General features: G+C 40.6%; 2 protein-coding genes and 2 pseudogenes across 4 annotated transcripts in view; all 4 read left to right on the forward strand.

The window, feature by feature from the left end:
• The window catches only part of LOC308531825 (phosphofurin acidic cluster sorting protein 2-like), a 185,539-nt pseudogene that overhangs the window by 25,296 nt on the left and 140,776 nt on the right, over positions 1-19,467 (forward strand). The window lies entirely within an intron of this gene.
• Positions 791-1,689, forward strand: LOC308531732 (olfactory receptor 1A1-like; annotated as a pseudogene). Its single transcript has one exon. The product of its transcript is annotated as an olfactory receptor 1A1-like (transcript).
• On the forward strand, positions 7,724-8,659 carry LOC308532068 (olfactory receptor 1A1-like; the record flags this gene model as incomplete). Its single annotated transcript, XM_081109285.1, has 1 exon — positions 7,724-8,659. One exon carries the CDS (start codon positions 7,724-7,726, stop codon positions 8,657-8,659), a length of 936 nt encoding a protein of 311 aa, XP_080965411.1.
• On the forward strand, positions 17,377-18,312 carry LOC308532539 (olfactory receptor 1A1; the record flags this gene model as incomplete). The annotated part of the gene is made up of 1 exon (XM_081110067.1): positions 17,377-18,312. One exon carries the CDS (start codon positions 17,377-17,379, stop codon positions 18,310-18,312), a length of 936 nt encoding a protein of 311 aa, XP_080966193.1.

A 19,467-nucleotide genomic window follows, 5' to 3' on the forward strand; every position in this document is an offset into this window, starting at 1 on the left:
AGAAAGGTAGGAGAAGGGTGAAGAGAAAAACATTATGATTACATATATTTGAGAATATGAAATAAAGATAAAAACCTATCAAAGGATTTTGAAAAACCTTTCAAAAATAGGAGATCAGGGAAGTACATTCACTGATCTTGCTTTGCTATGACCTAATCCCAATGGTCTTTGTGATTTACACTCTTCTGATGCCAGTTTAGACACTTGTTACCCGCTGGCTCTGGGCTCATCCTGAGTATGATCAGTGTTTAGAGTGCTCACTGATCATTATTTGCACTGGAGTGTTTTTCAAAGACTCCAAAATACTGTTCTTTCCTTTTCTTGTGTACTAAAGTTAGCATGTGATTCTGACTTCTTAATTAAGATGTGAGGTCCTTGAGACCAGAGACTATGCCATATATAAATAAATGGGTAAATAAACTTTATTTTCCACATATTTATGATTTTTCAATGAAGTCTACCAAAGCTTTTAGCACATAAAATATAAATTTTAATTATTTGTTAGAGGAATAAACCCTACATTTCTGGGTGATGTTGCAGGGTTTGGGAAGGATTGGCACCACTTATTCAAGATTGCTTATATTTTAGACATGAATGTCCAGGGCGAACTGTCAATGAGTCCTACTGAGCAATAGAATTCCCCCTCTCAATATATATCCTATGTCTGGGTTTAGTAAACCCAGAAATAGACACAACAAGTGAGGGAGTCAAAGAGGCGGTTTAGAAGGATCATTACACACAGCAACTTCACTAAAACTGCAGTTTTCTCCCGTTGCCGGCTGAAAGGTCCATGAGAGAAGATAATAGATCCTCTACCCTGGATTTCATCCTTCTGGGAGTTAGCGGCCAGCAGCAACAGGATAATTTCTTCTTCATCCTCTTCCTGCTCATTTACCCCATCACACTGATTGGAAACCTGCTCATCATCTTGGCCATTTGCTCCGACATTCGCCTTCACCACCCCATGTATTTTCTCCTTGCTAACCTCTCCTTTGTCGACATCTTCTTCTCCTCTGTAACCATCCCGAAGATGCTAGCCAACCATCTCTTGAGCACCAAGACCATCTCCTTTGGGGGATGCCTGACACAGATGTATTTCATGATTGCCTTGGCTAACACAGATAGCTATATCCTGGCTGCAATGGCATGTGATCATGCTGTGGCCATCAGCTGGCCACTTCATTACACAAAGATTATGAACACATACATGGTCTTGTGTTGCTAGTTACTGGGACTTGGGTGGTTGGAACCATCAATGCCTTTTCCCACACTCTGCCCTTCTGTGACAACTAGGAAGTGGCCAACTTCTGGTGACATTGCCTCTTTGTTCGAGCTGTCCTGTTCTGACATTCACTTTAATGTGAAGATGATGTACCTCGGGATTGGTGTTTTCTCTGTGCCATTGCTGTGCATCATCATCTCATATGTTGGGGTGTTTTCCACGGGTCTTAGGTGTTCCATCCAGGAAGGGTGTGCTCAGAGCCTTCTTTACCTGTGGCTCCCACCCTAAAGTCATTTCTTAATTTTATGAGATAGTCATGTGCATGGATTTCACCCTCAGCAGGTGCTGTGATAACTGTGATGTACATGGCAGTGACCCTAATGTTAACTCCTTTCACCTACAGTCAGAGAAATCAAGACATGAAGGCTGCCCTGAGGAAACTCTTCAGCAAGAGAATCTTCTCATAACCAATGAGAGGTCATATTGGAGACTGTAGTCACCAATTAGGAGGCACTTGGAAATCCATCCCTAATGTCCTCCCTCTTCAAGAAGCCATCTTTGTTCTTTACAGCTGCTATACAAATTCACATCCTTTTTTTTCAACTCCCTAAAGCATCTGTTATAAGTCAAGTCTGGTCCATTTTTCATTTCATTCTTTGTATTCCTGAGCGCTGGAATTTCTGTTTTGTTCTTTTCTATGAGTTCTCTCTCTTTGTTGAACCTGTTTTGCTTTTGTATTATGTTCCTGATTTTGCTTTTTATCTGTTATCTCTTGTAGCGGGCTGAGTGTCTTTAAATAATTATTTTGAATTCTTTGTCAGGAAATTCCTAGATCTCCCTTTCTCTGGGGTCAATTACTAGAAACTTATTGTGTTCCTTTGGTGGTATCATGCCTTCTTAGTTTTTGTATTCTTGAACTCTTGAGTTGCTGTCTTCACATTTGAAAACGCAGTCACTTCCTCCAGTTTTTTACTGACTGGCTTTGGGAGAGAAACACATTCATCACTCAGTCCCCTAGCAACTCGAAAGCTCTCTCAGACATTTTCTAGGGATACACCCACTCCATGCTTCTGGTTCCATTGTGGGGAGTGAATTCGTAAGATTCTATGCTTTCTCTCAGTCCTGCCAAGTCAGGTCAGGAGCTGAGGGTATCCTGTTTGTTTTCCTTAGGTGATGCCCTAAAATGTGTGAAATCTTGCAGAATTGGGCTGGCTTTTTGCACATGCTCACAAGCCATCTGCACAGGATTCATCACCTATAGGATGGCATGCAGGGAGTTGGCCAATGAGGAGTGGATGAGACACAGAGTTCTAGGGTGTCCCAAGTAACCTGTAGCTAAACTTATCAGGTAGAATCCTAAGGAAGACGATATAAAGTTATTTTTCTTTGCCACACGTAACACTACTCAGGCTTCAGTGTAGACTGCAAGCATGACCAGGAGCAAAATTGCTCCACAGTCCTTGTATCCCAAGGGTGGTTCCAGTTTGTGCCAAACAGCAGAGGAGAGTGGTCCACATGCCAACAAAAAGGCTTGAATAGGTCAGCCCAGAGCCTGAACCCTGGAGACACACACCTTGGTTCTCTTGCCTATTCTTCCTTCTAGAAAATAACTCCGGAAACTATTACTCTTGAGAAGCACCGTGTGCCCTCAGGGGACAGCTATAGAAGTACATAATGAGCTTCAACAATTACACTAACTGTGGCCAGAATAAAGACCTGTGGGAATCATGTTTCACGAGGCTTTATAACCTGGTGAATAATTCCAAATTTCCTCTATGCTGTGACCACCTCGGTTCTTTAAGGAGGAAACTGGAATCCATACCGTTAGGCTCTATCCAGGACAGGCCCTCTGCTGCTCCACCCTAACGTGGGGTTGGGAAACTTGGGGCTCCTCTTTCCAAACTGTCCTAGTCTTATCTCCTTTGCCACAGGATCAAAGGACCCAAGCTCCAAGCCTGCTACCGGAACTTTCTCCAGCATGCCTGCTACCCAAGAGGAATGCTGACAGGTGCTAGACAGCTGGCTGTAAACTCCCCATTTGTGGAGGAGAAGTAAAGACTGCAGGACCAAGAGGCTTTTTGACAGCATCTAAGGGGCTCCCAGGTAGAGGCTGTGGACACTGGAGAATGGAGTTTCTATGACAGTGACATCAAGGGATAGCCAGTAAGTGCACTCCGTACGTTCTCTCCTTTAACCTCACAAACCCTCAAGAGGTGAGTAGAATTATTTTGTCATATTTATCAGATGAAAAATGATGAACTGAATTGCCTAGAGTCACATAGAGTGATAGTTGCAAAATTAGGACTCAAATCTCAAATCCCGGCTCCAGAACCCATGTTCTCACAGTTGGATGGATAAAAGGACGGAGAGAGTGAGAAAGGAAGGAAGGGAGGGAGGGAGAGAGAGAATATGAATCCTCCCCTCCTGAAAAGCTCCTCCTTGGGAGTTGTCTAAGAAAATAGGGTGAGGACGGTCATCTCTCTCCACCACCTGAAGTAACTGTGTGTGGGGGGGTGGGGGGTAGATGGCACGCGCGCATAAGTGCATTATCTTAGAGAGGAGCCACAAGCCCCCCGCCCCCCGCCCTCTGCTCCCACAGTCAAGGGTGCTTGCTAATAGTCCTCTTCCAGAAATTATGTTATTTCATTGTCAAAGCACTGATGAATGAGCTGAACTATCAGGAGTCGCAGCCCTCAGTGATTCCCTCTGGCTCGTTTGCTGCCCCAGATGACAAGGAAGTGCACTTGGCTCTTCTGTCCCTTCCAATCTGCCCTCAGCATCGGCACACTCAGTGAGGGCTATCGCACAGCACACTCTCCAGGTGCTCTGCCTCTGCCTCTAGCATTCACGCTGATGCATCTCCTGGCTCTCCCCCTGCGGGCCTGTGGTTCTTTACCCCGTTCTCCAGGGTTTCTGCAGAAATCCTTCCTCCCTGGAATGACACTGTGACCCTTGACATCGTGCACTGAGGATCTCTGTCCTCACTCCCTGTGCTCAGAAACCTCTCTGCTCTGGTTCCTGTTCAGTCTCCGCATTGATTATACCAACTACTTCTTTTCCAATGCTGTTCTTTCTTACACTTTTAGTTCTTTATCGTTTTATTACAGGTGGTTGTCCTTGCACCAGATTATCTTTTAAAATAGTGTTTTACTGACCACTCATTTAACGTACACTATATGCCCAAATACCTATGCTTATTTATATTAGAAGGTTGTATATTTCTATTACCAGTCTTGAAGTTCTTTTGGTAGAATTATTAAAATTTCTCTTGCTGTTGTGAATGGGGAATTTTTAAAATTATAATTTCTAATTTATTGTTACTTAACAATAGAGGTGTATTGCTTTTATTATTGATTTATATCCAACAAACTCCCTGAATTCTATTAGCTTACCTATAGATTGCCTTAAATTTTCACTGTAGACAATCATGATTTCTTTGAATTTGCTCTATTTTGCTCTTTCCTTTTCAATTGCTACATGGCAAAAAAAAAAAAAAAAATTTTGTAGTGCTCTTTTCCCAAATAAGTCACAGTTCAAGTGTTGTAAGCGGGGAGCTCAAGTTATGCTTCTACTTCCTACGGATCTGTGGCTACATTTCCTGTACCAAAGAGGCACTAACACCCTAGGCCAGTGATGGCGAACCTTTTGAGCTCGGCGTGTCAGCATTTTGAAAAACCCTAACTTAACTCTGGTGCCGTGTCACAGATAGAAATTTTTTGATATTTGCAACCATAGTAAAACAAAGACTTATATTTTTGATATGTATCTTATATATTTAAATGCCATTTAACAAAGAAAAATCAACCAAAAAAATGAGTTCGCGTGTCACCTCTGACACGCGTGTCATAGGTTCGCCATCACTGCCCTAGACTCTGGCCCTTGGAGCTTAATTCCTGGTTGAAGATGCCATTAGGGCAACCCAAGCAACAGTTGTTGCTTACAACCTTTGCTCTGGGTTTCTTTTTGTTTCTCATGCCTAGGTATTCTTTTGCTTTTTCCCTTAAAGCTTGGCCACAGGGTTTTGTTTTGTTTCGTTTGTTTGTTTTGACCATTTGTGTGTTATCTAGGATTTCTTTAATACAAACAAGGCATGTTTCAACAGCAGCTTAAACTGCCATATTACTGAGAGCACTCCTCCAAAATCTTACACGCTTCAATACCTTCTCACCTAGTCATAGTCTCAGCCCTCCCACCTACTAAACCCTTCTAACTCTGACGTATTGTGACTCTGTGTGGAGCTAGGAGAGGGCATTCCAAGAGAGAAAACGGAACTCCTTCAGGTGCAGACATGAGAAAGCACATCACATTTGGAGAATCAGTCGGCATCTTCCCACCAACCCACCCGAGCAGATCGTTTACATGCATCCAATAGAATTGGTGATTTAGTTAATTTTATATCTCATTAATAACTGAGTAGAGGTTCTTTAGAAAAGCCAGTGAATTACTTAGGATATCCTGGACCACAGGAACAAATTGGTCATGAAATATGTAATAGTTTAAATGGAGCACAATTTATTGATCTCCTATGTTACAGTCCCAGTGGGTGTCTTCTTGGTGGATGGTGGCTCTGCTGGATGTGGAAAACTAGAGACACAGACTCTTTCCACCATGTGACACCACCACCCTATTCAGCCTCCTGGCCATTTGTAAGCAACTGGCCCAAGAGGAAAGAGAATTTGGAGGAAGTCCAGAACGGGAGCACACGGATGCATTGGCTAGAACTCAGTCACAAGTCCACACTTCAATGCAAGGGAAGCTGGGAAGCAAACTCTAGTTGAGCGACCAAGAAGTGCACAGCCTAGACCTGGATGAGCAGCTAATAGTCTCTGCCACAAGTATGATGGTCACAAGTGCCAGAGACTCAAAAGAGGAAGGAATCTATAATCAAGCAGAGAAGGGAACATTACAATATACATATTTGTGTTGTTTGTTTGTTTTTGTTAATCCTCACCCGAGGATATTTTCCCATTGATGTTTAGGGAGAGTGGAAGAGAGAGGGAAAGACAGAGAGAAACATCGATGTGAGAGAAACGCATTGCTTGATTGACTCTTGCATGAGCCCAGACCAGAGCCCGGGCCAGGGAGGAGCCTGTAACTGTGGTATGTGGCCTTGACCAGAGTAGAACCTGGGACCCTTTGTTCCACAGGCCAACATTCTACCCACTGAGCCAAACCAGCTAGGGTATTAGTACAATATTTTTTAAGTAGAAAATTATGATGGTCTAAGTTAAAGCACTGAAACAATAGGTACAAAATTTGAACTATGTAAGAATTATTTTAAATGAAGAGTTACCAAGATCAGGTGTGGAAGTGAGGGATAACTGGATGACTGTGCCTGTGAGTACTTCACATCTGGGGAGCCTGTAAAATAAACCTAGGTGCGACTGAAGAAATATCAAGTGCAAACTTACTGGTGCATAAAATGAACAATATTCCACAATAATCTCTCCGGAGGAGTACAAATAAATAAGATATGGTTTTCCTCCTTAAAAAGGCTTGCAAAACCAATTAGATTGGCTGTGCAGAGGATGGAGTTGGTTTGACATATTAACAGCATGAGAAATGTGGAAATATAGGAAAGGGATATCAAGTCTACAGGTCAAACCTGTTCTTAAGAGTCTGTGAAGGAGTAGCAGAAGCCACTATAGAGTTGCATGAGTCATCAAAAAAGTAAATTAAAAATAAATAAACAAACAAACAAACAAACAAACAAACAAATAAATAAAGCAAAGGAAGGAAAAACCAAAGAGAAAAACATTTTTCTTATATATATTTCAGGGGTTGGAAAAGAGATAAAACTGATCAAAGAGATAGCAAAAATACATTTGATAATGGAATTTACTAGCTTGCTTTGCTAGGCCTTTTCCCAGTTGTCTTTCTGATTTAAAATCTTTTAACACAAGTGTAGACACCTGATGCCACCTGGACTCTGAGATCACCCCGATATTGTTCGCTGGAACAATTTCTAATTGTCCAGGTTCCTCTTTGTATGACACACACTGTACTGAAGTGCTTTCTTCAAATATTCCCAAATGCTGTCCTTTTCTTATGATGCATAGCAAAATTAGCGTGTGAAGGCTGCCTTGCCGCTGAGAGCAAAGACTATGTCACTTTTGTTGAAAAAAATGGATAAAACAAAATGTACTTTTCACATGTTCATAATTTTGCCATGAGACCTAACCAAGAAGCTAGCACTTCCAATATGAAATTTGAGTATCTGTTAAATGATTAAATCCAATGTGCTTGAGAGATGGTGCTGGGATTGGGGGGGATGGTCCCTTTGATTCACATTGCTAACTTCTTAGGCATAAATGTCAATGGCTATCTGACAATTAGTCCAACTGATGAAGAGGAAATTTTTCCCCAAGAATTGGTGGTTATCCCTGGATGTAGTATACCCAAGCATAAACACAGGTAATTAAAGGTGGTGAGTAAAAAAGATATTATAACAGTAACTTCACTAATAATTCTGATTTTTCTTCTTTTCTTAATAAAAGAGCCATGAAGGAAGATAATCAATCTTCTACCCTGGATTTCATCCTCCTGGGAGTTAGCGGCCAGCAGGAACAGGAAGATTTCTTCTTCATCCTCTTCCTGCTCATTTACCCCATCACACTGATTGGAAACCTGCTCATCATCTTGGCCATTTGCTCCGACATTCGCCTTCACCACCCCATGTATTTTCTCCTTGCTAACCTCTCCTTTGTCGACATCTTCTTCTCCTCTGTAACCATCCCGAAGATGCTAGCCAACCATCTCTTGAGCACCAAAACCATCTCCTTTGGGGGATGCCTGACACAGATGTATTTCATGATTGCCTTGGCTAACACAGATAGCTATATCCTGGCTGCAATGGCATATGATCGTGCTGTGGCCATCAGCCGGCCACTTCATTACACAATGATTATGAGCCCACGAACTTGTATCCTGTTAGTTGTTGGGTCTTGGGTGGTTGGAAACACTAATGCCCTCCCCCACACTCTGCTCACAGCTCGCCTGTCCTTCTGTGGAAACCAGGAAGTGGCCAACTTCTACTGTGACATTGTACCTTTGCTCAAGCTGTCCTGCTCTGACATCCACTTTAATGTGAAGATGATGTACCTTGGGGTTGGTGTTTTCTCTGTGCCATTGCTGTGCATCATCATCTCCTATGTTTGGGTCTTTTCCACAGTCTTACTAGTACATGTTCCATCCACCAGGGGTGTGCGCAAAGCCTTCTCCACCTGTGGTTCCCACCTCACAGTTGTTTCTTTGTATTATGGGACAGTCATGGGCATGTATTTCCGCCCTCTGACTAGCTACAGTCTAAAGGATGCTGTGATAACTGTGATGTACATGACAGTGACTCCAATGTTAAATCCTTTCATCTACAGTCTGAGAAATCGGGACATGAAGGCTGCCCTGGGGAAACTCGTCAGCAAGAGAATCTCCACGTAACCGATGTGAGGTCGTATTGGAGACTGTAGTTACCATTAGGAGGCACCTGGAAATCCATCTCCAATGTCTTCCCCTCTAAGAAACTGCCTTTGATCTTTCTAGTTAGAAATTCTCCTCTCCTGAGAGTATTGTGTTAAGTGAAATAAGCCAGTCAGAGATAGACAAGTATCACATGATCTTACGTGTATGTGGAATTTAATAAACAAAATAATTTGGCAAACAAAATAGACCCAGAGACTTGGAAGCATGCAACAGACTGAGGATTCTCAGAGAGAAGGGGAGGAGGGAAGAGATCAGCCAAAGGCCTTATATGCATATATGCATAACCGATGGACACAGACAACAGTGGGTAAAGGCCTGGAGAGGGGACGGGAGTGGGGAGAAAAGGGAAATGGGGTGGGAGGGGGGAAGGGAGGACATCTGTAATACTTTTGACAATAAAGATAAATTAGAAAAAAAGAACAATGGAACAGAATACAAAAAGGTGGGGAAAAGGAATTCTCTGAAATCTTGTAACAATTTATGATACATCTTATTGAATTTATCACTTTGTACACATTATTGTCCCTTGGCAGGGTTGCAGCACAAATATTGGATTCATGCCTCAGCTATGTCACTATCAAAGTAGAGTTGCGAAAAGACGGAGGCTAAGTGTCTCTATCTATATTTTAAGAATACTAATTGTCTGCCTCACCACTGTCATAAGGTATGAGGTCACAATAGTTCATGCTGAAGGGTATAAATCATTATTCAATTGTTATTTTGATTGTACTATTATGTTCTCACCTCTACTATGCTTAAAAGCCACTTAACATGAGCTGTCTTAACATATCTCTTTACTTTTTATAATCTTGGTCAAATAAGTGCATCCAATGAATATTGGTAGAAAACAGAATGAATGTATGAAAATATTAGTCTTGGAAATGTAATATGACAATGATTATACATAATTACACTGGACTAGACATGTTTAAACCAAGAATACTTAACATAGGAAATTACATGCATAATTGTGTCCTGCAAAGGAATAAAGGTGGCAAAAGAAAGAAACTGAAGTGACCCGAGATGTAAACTGCAGAAAGAAGTTACACCCTCTCGGTTGGGTAACAAAAAGAAAAGGTGGTATTTCCACAACATAGGAGCTAAGAAAGGGATGACCACATATCTAATGCTTAGATCTCTGACGAGAGTGTCAAATAATTGGCATTGGTCTTCATTTACTGATGTTACCCACAGTTTCATTCCTGGGAGTCGGAGTCCTCAATAGCGTTGCTTTGGTGGGTGGGTTTTGTTTGTTTGTTTTTGTTTTTGTTGTTGTTGTTGTTGTTGTGTGTGTGTGTGTGTGTGTGTGTGTGTGTGTGTGTTGGTATGTGTGATTCCTGCTAATCTTTGCTATTGAGTGAGGAAATGCTACATTCACTCAAGACATAGTTTCAGACACGTAGTCTTCCTTGCCCCTCATTGTGTAGCAACAACACAATGTCCGATCATTAGAATCTACAACTCTAACTCCTTTTTTTTCTGAATGGACCACAGAGGCATGCTACAATTCGGTTAAATAATAGCAACATAAAATTAACATGGTCTGAATGTTTGTGTCCTCCCATCTCAATTCATATGGTCAAATCTTAATGCCCAGTGTGATGGTATTAGGAGGTGGGGCCTCACAATTAAGATTAGTGCTCTTGTAAGAGAGATCCTACAGAGGTCTCTCCCTGCATCTGCCAAGAGAGGACACAGGAACCACGAAGCCTGCACCATGATTCTGGATTTCTCAAGCCTCCAGAACCATGAAAAATAAATTTCTGTTGTTCATAAGCTACCTAGTCTGTGGTATTTTTTTATATAAGCCCAAATAGACTAAGACGGTTTCAGAATTCTGCCCTGAACATTATTAACTTTTTTTTCCTGAAATGTCAATTCTGCCTTAAAAGCAGTTAAAATTATTTTTATGTTTCTTATTCACTTCTATCTGCTGTTTCTATATCAATTTCATTTTCATCTAAATTTTCTTCTGTCTGATCCTCTCTTATTTTAAATGTCTTAAGAATATGGAAAAATAATTTTTGTTTAAAGTATTACATATGTCTCCTTTTTCCCCCATGGCCCCCTCCCCAGCCACTCCCATCCCCCAGGACAAGCCCCCATGGATGCATGGTCAAATTTTAATCTTCTTTAAAAGTCTTTCCGTGTAGTCACTCACACGGAAATATTTGCAATGTTTAGAGTTAAAACATCATTTTGTTCATATATAATAAAGAGGTAGCAAAATAGTTACACATTTCTGCTATTCTAAGTGCTAACTATGTACCAGGCTCTGGTTTCAGAACTTTTCATATATTAATCCATTTGATCCTCAGAACAACTTTTTGAAGATGTTGTTGCTACTGCAGTTGTTATTCCCATTATAAAGATGAGTGAGCACATACTGTCCAAACTCGGTTACAGCCAGTCAGCTGCAGAGCCTGGACTGAAACCCAACCAGCGCTCACAGGCTTTACCGTGGTCCTCTACAGAGGAGGGCCTAAGTCACAGCACAGCGAGCATCAGTCAGGGCTGTCATAAAGTGATACATACACAAAGCGAGCTAGGTAATAGGCCCTTGGCATCTCTACAAATCTAAAAAATTTGGAGACCTGCTATCAAAATACTGGAACAAAGAAAGTTTACTAGTAAATAGGTCCCTTGCCCATAACACTTCTCAAGACAAATCATAAACAAAGGTGAAATATAATTCTTCTTCTTTGCACATTTTATACCAGGAAGGCTTGAAATAAAGGTCAGGACCTCAGTTGTACCACAGTCCTTGTATCCCAAGGGATGGTTCCAAGTTTGTCCTGAACAGCAGAGGACAGGGGCCCATATTCCAACAAAGAGGTTAGAATTGGTCAGCCTAGTGCATGGACCCTGGAGACATACTATCTCAAAAAAACCATTGCCCCTTCTTCCTTTAGAAGAACTCTGGGAAAGATTACTCTTGAGAGCCAGATGTCCCCTCAGGGCACAGCTGTAGGAGTGTTTAATGAGTCTCAACAATTACTCTAACTATGGCTTGAATGAACATGGGAGACCTGTTTCAAGAGACTTTATAACCTGGTGCATAATTCACAGTTTTCTCTATCCTATGAGCCATCCTGCTGCCAAGAGGAGGAAACTCATCTTCAGGCTCCATCCAGGACAGCTGTGGCCACCCCTTCTGCTCCATGGTCAGAAAACCTGGGGCTCCCCTTCTAAACCATCCAAGTCTTATCTCTTCTGCCTCAGGGACAGAGGACTCCTGCTCCACACCCAGCCTCCAAAACGGAACGGTAACAGGTGCTGGACCAGCCGGCTGTAAACTTCCGTCTGTGGGAGAGGAGTGAAGGCCACAGGACCAGGGCCCTTTTTGAGAGCATCTGAGCTACTCTCTAGGTAGGGCCTGTGGACAGCAGAAAACAGTGACATCAAAAGATAGGTAGCCAGCAACCGCACTACATATATTGTCCCCCTTGACCCTTACAACACCTCCAAGAGGTGAGTAGAATTGTTTTGTCTTTTTGTTGTTGTTGTTGTCAGATGAAAAAATTGGTGAATTGAATTGCCTGAAGTTACACAGAGAAGGAATGGCAAAACTAAGACTCACACTTTGGCTCCAGAACCCAAGGTCTCAAGAAAGACTAAGGAAGAGAGAGAGAGAGAGAGAGAGAGAGAGAGAGAGAGAGAGAGAGAGAGACCCTTCCCACCTCAAAATGGTTACTTTGGGGGCTCATTCATAAAAACAGGATGAGGAAGAGGTAGTTTTGATTTGGGTATTTCAATCCTGAGCTCCCCGCCTCCTGAAGGAATGGTGTGTGTGTGTGTGTGTGTGTGTGTGTGTGTGTGTGTGTGTGTTTATGTTACCCATGATGCCAAGGGGAAGTATTTGGCCTCTGTGTCCCTGAAAACCTATCCTCAGCACTGTCACACTCAGAGCACAAATACTTTCCAGGAAAAAGGATTTCAGTGGCTCGCCACTACCTGGACTTTGGTTAATTCCAGTGAACTCAGGGCTCTCATTCTGTCTCTAGCATTCATGCTGATGCTTCTCCTGGCGCCTCTCCCTACAGGCATATGGTCCTTTCACCTCTCTCCTCAATCTTTCCACAGAAATCACCTCTCCCATGATGGCACAGCAGAACATGAGGTCCCTGTGCTCAGAAACTTCTGTTTCCCTGTGTGTTTAGTTCTCATATTGATTATATCAACCACTTCTTATCTGGTGCAGATTTTTCTTACATTTATTAACTCTCTTTTTAATCAACTTATGATTGCCCTTGCACCAGATTGTCATTCAAATGCTGGCTTACTCATCAGTCATTTTATATTGCCAAATATCTAAGTTTGTATTAAACAAAGGTTGCATATTTCTATTACCAAAAAAAAAAAAAGTGTAGTTCAATTTATATTCACTATCTTAATTTTTCGTATGCAAGGAATCAAATCCATACTAAAAATTCCCCACAGTATGACCACAAACTTCTTTTCTAGGCTAATTTCCCACTTGTGCGTGTTTTCTCCATTATTCCTTGTTTTGTTTTAATTTCACATTTTTCTTTTGTTTCTTGACCATACCCTTTTCCTCTCCTGACTTGTCTATTTAAACTTTTGCCCATTATTTCCTACTGCATTTTTGGTCCCCTTCTTAGCAGTGTGTGAGACTCATATGTATTCTGAATACTAGTGCTTTATTGATTATGTGTTTAGCAGACACCATTTTCTAGGCCAAGACTTATCTTTCCCATTTCTCTATAGTGTCTTTTTCTTATAAATGTTTTCAATTTCATTTAAAGTAGTCAAAGTGTAGGATTTTTTTCTTATGTTTTGTGTGTTTTGTGCTGGTTTAAGGAATTAATTACATTTCTTGTATCATAAACATATTGTACTCTAAAATTTTTTCAGTGTAATTGAGATATAATTGACATATAACATTGCATAAGTGTAAGGAGAACAATGTCTTGATTTTATATGCTTACATGTTCCTCTAAATTTTTTGAAGTTTTGCTTTTCAAAAATGGTCCTTTAAAGATTATTTTTCATAGGTAGGTATCCCATTGTTCCAACACTCTTAACTGCATGGTCAGTTCCTCCTTTCCCTCCCCATTTCTAAACCAAACAATGTCATATGCCTGCTGCTAATAAATGCTTGATCTGGGTCTGACTCTATAGTCTGTTAATAGGTCTATTTTTCATTCCCAATGTCAGCACTACTCCACTGTTTGAATTTCCATAGCAAATCATCTTGAGTCCTAATGGGACCATTATTCCCTCCTTATTTTAACCTGTCTTAGCTCTTTATGGCTCCTCATTCTTCTGCATGTTAAATTTCATGTTTAAAAGAAACTGGTAATATTTTTATTTATTTATTTTTTTATTTTTTTAAATATATTTTATTGATTTTTTACAGAGAGGAAGAGAGAGAGATAGAGAGTTAGAAACATCGATGAAAGAGAAACATTGATCAGCTGCCTCCTGCACATCTCCTACTGGGGAAGTGCCCACAACCCAGGTACATGCCCTTGACCGGAATCAAACCTGGGACCTTTCAGTCCGCAAGCCGATGCTCTATCCACTGAGCCAAACCGGTTTTGGCGAAACTGGTAATATTTTGATTGAGATTGCATCCAACTCATAGATTAATTGGAAGAGAACTGACAATTTTACCACATTGAGTCTTGCCATTAACATTGCTTATCTCTTCATTTTTTAGGTATTGTTTTATTTTTTTGTCCTTCAGTAAAATTTTGTAATTTTTGAAACCAGTTGGACCTCTTTTGTTAGAATTATTTCTAAATTCCTTAGTATTTTCTATTGCTGTTGTGAGGAGTCTTTATAAAAATTGTATTTTCTGATTTATTATTATTTAAGTATACAAACAGTGTTGATTGTTTCTAATATTGGTCTACATGAAACAAACTTGCTGGTATCTCTAGAGACTCCCTTGGGAATTCTTCCCCCCCCCCGCCCCGTCCCCCACTCAATTCTTCCACCTTACTCCCTACCTAGCTCCCCCCGATACACCGACATCTGTCAGCCTGCTCTCTATCTATGAGTCTGTTACTATTTTGCTTGTTAGTTTATTTTGTTCACTAGATTTCACATATGAGTGAAATCATATGACACTTGTCTTTCTTGGGAATTATTGACTTAATATAGACATTATCTTGGGTTTTCTTTGTGAACAATCATATTTTCTGTGAATTTTGTTCTTTTGTACTTTCCAATTCTAACACAGCAAAAAAAAAAATCTAGTGTTATTTTAAAAATAGGGCAGGACTTGCATGTTTTACACAGAGGACTCAAATTAGCTCACTACTTCATGTAGCTCTGTAGGCATATCTCCTGTACCGAAGAGAAATTATAAGCCTTTAGGGCCTTGTTAATAGTTGGAAACCTCAAGGAGCCATAACAGAATCAGCTCTGGCTTGCTGAACATTCTTTTTATTTCTCATACCTATGTATTCACATTTCTTTCTTTCAGATTTGGTTATGTGTATATTTCATTATTTTTAAATTTATTTAGAATTTCTATGTACTTTACTTGGAATGGGCTCTGTCCACATCAGCTTAGTTTGCCATATTGCCAAGAATCACACTCCTAAAAATCATATACTTCCACGCCAAAGGAATTAGCCATGCTCTCTGAGCCCTTTGGCTTTATTGAACCCTCTCAACCCTAAGATATTATGATTCTGTGCAAAGATAAAAAAAAAAAAAAAGGCATTTCAGGGAATAATTCCAAATTCTTTTAGGTTCGGAGATAGACAATCTGGAAATTTTAGGTTCATTATATTTGGGGAAAATATATTTAGATCTGCATCCCCTGTGCCTAGCACATAACTCACACATGTTGAGAAGAATATTTTAATGAATTATTGAGTAGAGTTCTTTTTGGAAAAATTAGTGAATTATTCAGGACACCCTGGGAAAAGGATATTAAATAGTACAATATAAGATAATAAATGCTAAAGTTAATAAATGATCTCAAACTGTATAATTGTTTAAACAGAATAAAAGGTATGTCCCTCCTATGCAACAGCCCCAGTGGGTATCTTTGGTGGTGGGTGGCTCTGGTATGCGGAGAACCAGAGACACAAGCTCATTTCACCATGTGACTCCACCATCCTATTCAGCCCTTGGCCATTCTATCTAGCATGCACAAGGGGAAAACAAGTATGGAGGAAACCCAGGAATGGAACACATGGATGAACTGGCAGTTGAAAACTCAGTCACATGGCCTCACCTCAGTGCAAGAGAGCCTGGGAAATCTAGTCTACTTGTGTATTCCGGAAGAGAACAACGTGGGTTTGGACAAGCCTCTGCCATAGTTAGTATGCCTCAGAGTACAAGTGGATCAAAGAGGAGGGGATCTATAGTCAATAATAAGCTAAGGAAACATTACAGTATTTCAGGTAGAAAATGCTGATTATCTAAGCTAAAGCTCTGAGACAGTAGCTAGAAAAGTTAAATTATGTGGGGTTTCTTTTAAATAATCAACAAGATCAGATGTAGAAGTGAAGGAGAAACTGGGTGTGTGTTCCTGTGAGCATCCCACATGTGGGGAACCAAAGAAATAAACCCTGATTTAACTCTAGAAATATTAAGCTCAAACTTATTGGTTCATAAAATGAACAATATTTCACAACGAACTCTCTGGGAGTGATTAAAAAAACAAAAAACACCAAGTATGGTTCCACGCCTGAAAAACAGCCTGCAAAATACTTAGGTTGGATGTGCAAAGTAGAGGGTTTGGACAGACATGATGGCAGAATGACTGAATGTAAAAATATGGTAGAGAGACATCAAAGGGACAGATACAGATCTGAGAGTTTACTATGCTGTCCTCGAAGTGACTATAGAATTGGATGAGTCACCACAAGAAATAAAAAAAAGAGAAGACCAAAGAGAAAAGCTTTGCAATGACCTAATTAGAGAGTTTACAAAAAGGTAAAACTTATCAAAGGAGGTGGTGAAAGTCTTATTTGAAAATGGGAATCTTGGGGAGGAAATTTACTAGGCTTGTTTTTCCTAGATCATAACTCTGTGGTCCTTGTGATTTATAATCTTTCAGTGTCAGTGCAAATACCTTTTACTCCCTGGGCCTGGGATCACTATGACTTTGGTCACCGGAACAATTTCTAATTTCCAGGCTGGTCCTTGCATTATCACACCTTTTGCGTTGGTGTATTTAGCCAAAGACTCCAAAACGCTGTCATTTCCAAATCATATTTAATAAAATTGCCATGTGATTCTGGCTTCTCCATTAAGTTGTAAGGTACCTGAGAGCAGAGACTATGTCTTACAGGTTGAATAAATAGATTGATAGATTGCATTCCACATATTTTTTATTTTTCCATAAGCCTAACAAAGTATCTAGTTCACGCAATGTGAGAATTAAGTACTTGTTAATTGATTAAATCCTATACGGTTTGGTAGTGGCACTGGGATGGGCGAGGTTGGGCAATTCTGACTCAAAAATTGCTCACTTCTTATACATGAGTGTCCAGGCCTAAATGTCAATTAGTCCCACTGATCAACAAGGATATTTTCCCAAAATACTGGCTTTCTCTGGATTTAGTAAACTCAGTTGCAGAGATGACTTATCATGGAAGCAAAACTGGTGGGTAAGGAAGATCATTATACTAGTACACAGTAACTTCACTAAAATTCTGGATTTCTCTCCCCAATCTTATAAAAGAGCCATGAGGGAAGATAATCAATCCTCTACCCTGGATTTCATCCTCCTGGGAGTTAGCGGTCAGAAGGAACAGGAAGATTTCTTCTTCATCCTCTTCCTGCTCATTTACCCCATCACACTGATTGGAAACCTGCTCATCATCTTGGCCATTTGCTCCGACATTCGCCTTCACCACCCCATGTATTTTCTCCTTGCTAACCTCTCTTCTGTTGACATCTTCTTCTCCTCTGTAACCATCCCGAAGATGCTAACCAACCATCTCTTGAGCACCAAAACCATCTCCTTTGGGGGATGCCTGACACAGATGTATTTCATGATTGCTTTGGGTAACACAGATAGCTATATCCTGGCTGCAATGGCATATGATCGTGCTGTGGCCATCAGCCGGCCACTTCATTACACAACGATTATGAGCTCACGAACTTGTATCATGCTAGTTGTTGGGTCTTGGGTGGTTGGAAATGTTAATGCCCTCCCCCACACTCTGCTCACAGCTCGCCTGTCCTTCTGTGGAAACCAGGAAGTAGCCAACTTCTACTGTGACATTACCCCTTTGCTCAAGCTGTCCTGCTCTGACATCCACTTTAATGTGAAGATGATGTACCTTGGGGTTGGTGTTTTCTCTGTGCCATTGCTGTGCATCATCATCTCCTATGTTTGGGTCTTTTCCACAGTCTTATTAGTACATGTTCCATCCACCAGGGGTGTGCGCAAAGCCTTCTCCACCTGTGGCTCCCACCTCACAGTTGTTTCTTTGTATTATGGGACAGTCATGGGCATGTATTTCCGCCCTCTGTCTAGCTACAGTCTAAAGGATGCTGTGATAACTGTGATGTACATGGCAGTGACTCCAACGTTAAATCCTTTCATCTACAGTCTGAGAAATCGGGATATGAAGGCTGCCCTGGGGAAACTCGTCAACAAGAGAATCTCCACGTAACCGATGTGAGGTCGTATTGGACACTGTAGTCACCAATTAAAATGCACTTGACAACCCATCCCCAATGTCCTCACTCTTCAAGAAGCCACCTTTGCTCTTTCCAGCCAAAGATTATTCTTCTCCAATATTTGTAACAATTCACGATTCATCTTATTGACATTGTCACCTTGAACACACTGTTGTCCTTTGGCAGAGTTACAGCACTGGAATATTGGGTTCATGTCCCAGCTACTGTCTTGTCTCTCAGAGTAAAGTAGAAAAGGCATGAAGCTCAGCTTCCACATGCACATTTAGTAACATCTGCCTGCCACTCTCAGGATGTGAGTACAGTGATCGTTTTTTATTTGAAGAATATAAACCATTCATCAAATTGCCAATGTTTATTGGGCTATTATGTTTAACCATCTCCACTTGGCTTGCCACTTTCTGAGAGCAGGTCTTAATACATCACTCTACCTTTCATAATCTTGGTCATAGAAACTATATCCAATAATTCTTGGCGGAAAGTGGGATGAACAAATGAAAAAATATCAGCCTCTGAAATGTAATGTGCCAATGACAAGGCATAATCATACTAGATGCTACTTACCCATCCAGGAAATCTTTAAATACACTGACCTGGGGAAGCATTCTTGTTCTTGCTGTATTGTGAAGCAAACTAGACTGTTTCTAAAGAGCAGATGACTCTCCCTCAAATGAGACTCAATAGTTATTGCATTCAAAAGTAATAAATATTCTAATTCAATTCATATAATAAAGTGTTGATTTAATTACGTAAAAAATTAAATAAAGCTACACTGAAAAAAATCAGGGTGCCAAATAAGTGAAGGAAAAAGAGAAGTATTGAGAATTAGGTGGCCTTGCTTCTCCAGAACGAAAAGATGAGCTTTAATTCTGGATGGCCAGCCCTGGTTATGGAGGTGATAGTCCCCAAATAGAGGTAGTGAACCCAGCAGGTCACCAAGTAACCACTAAGAAATTCCACTACCTATGATTTGATTCTGTTCATGAGAAAATTATAAAATTTTTCTCAAAATATGAATAAGATATAAATGATTGTCCTTAAATATCATATTCCCAAACAGGACAACATTTTGAAGGGGTAGATTGGCTGTGTCTTGGAACAGTATGCACTTTGTTTTATTTTCTACTATT

Source organism: Myotis nattereri (assembly GCF_964212035.1).
Source record: "Myotis nattereri genome assembly, chromosome: 16".
NCBI lineage: Eukaryota > Metazoa > Chordata > Mammalia > Chiroptera > Vespertilionidae > Myotis > Myotis nattereri.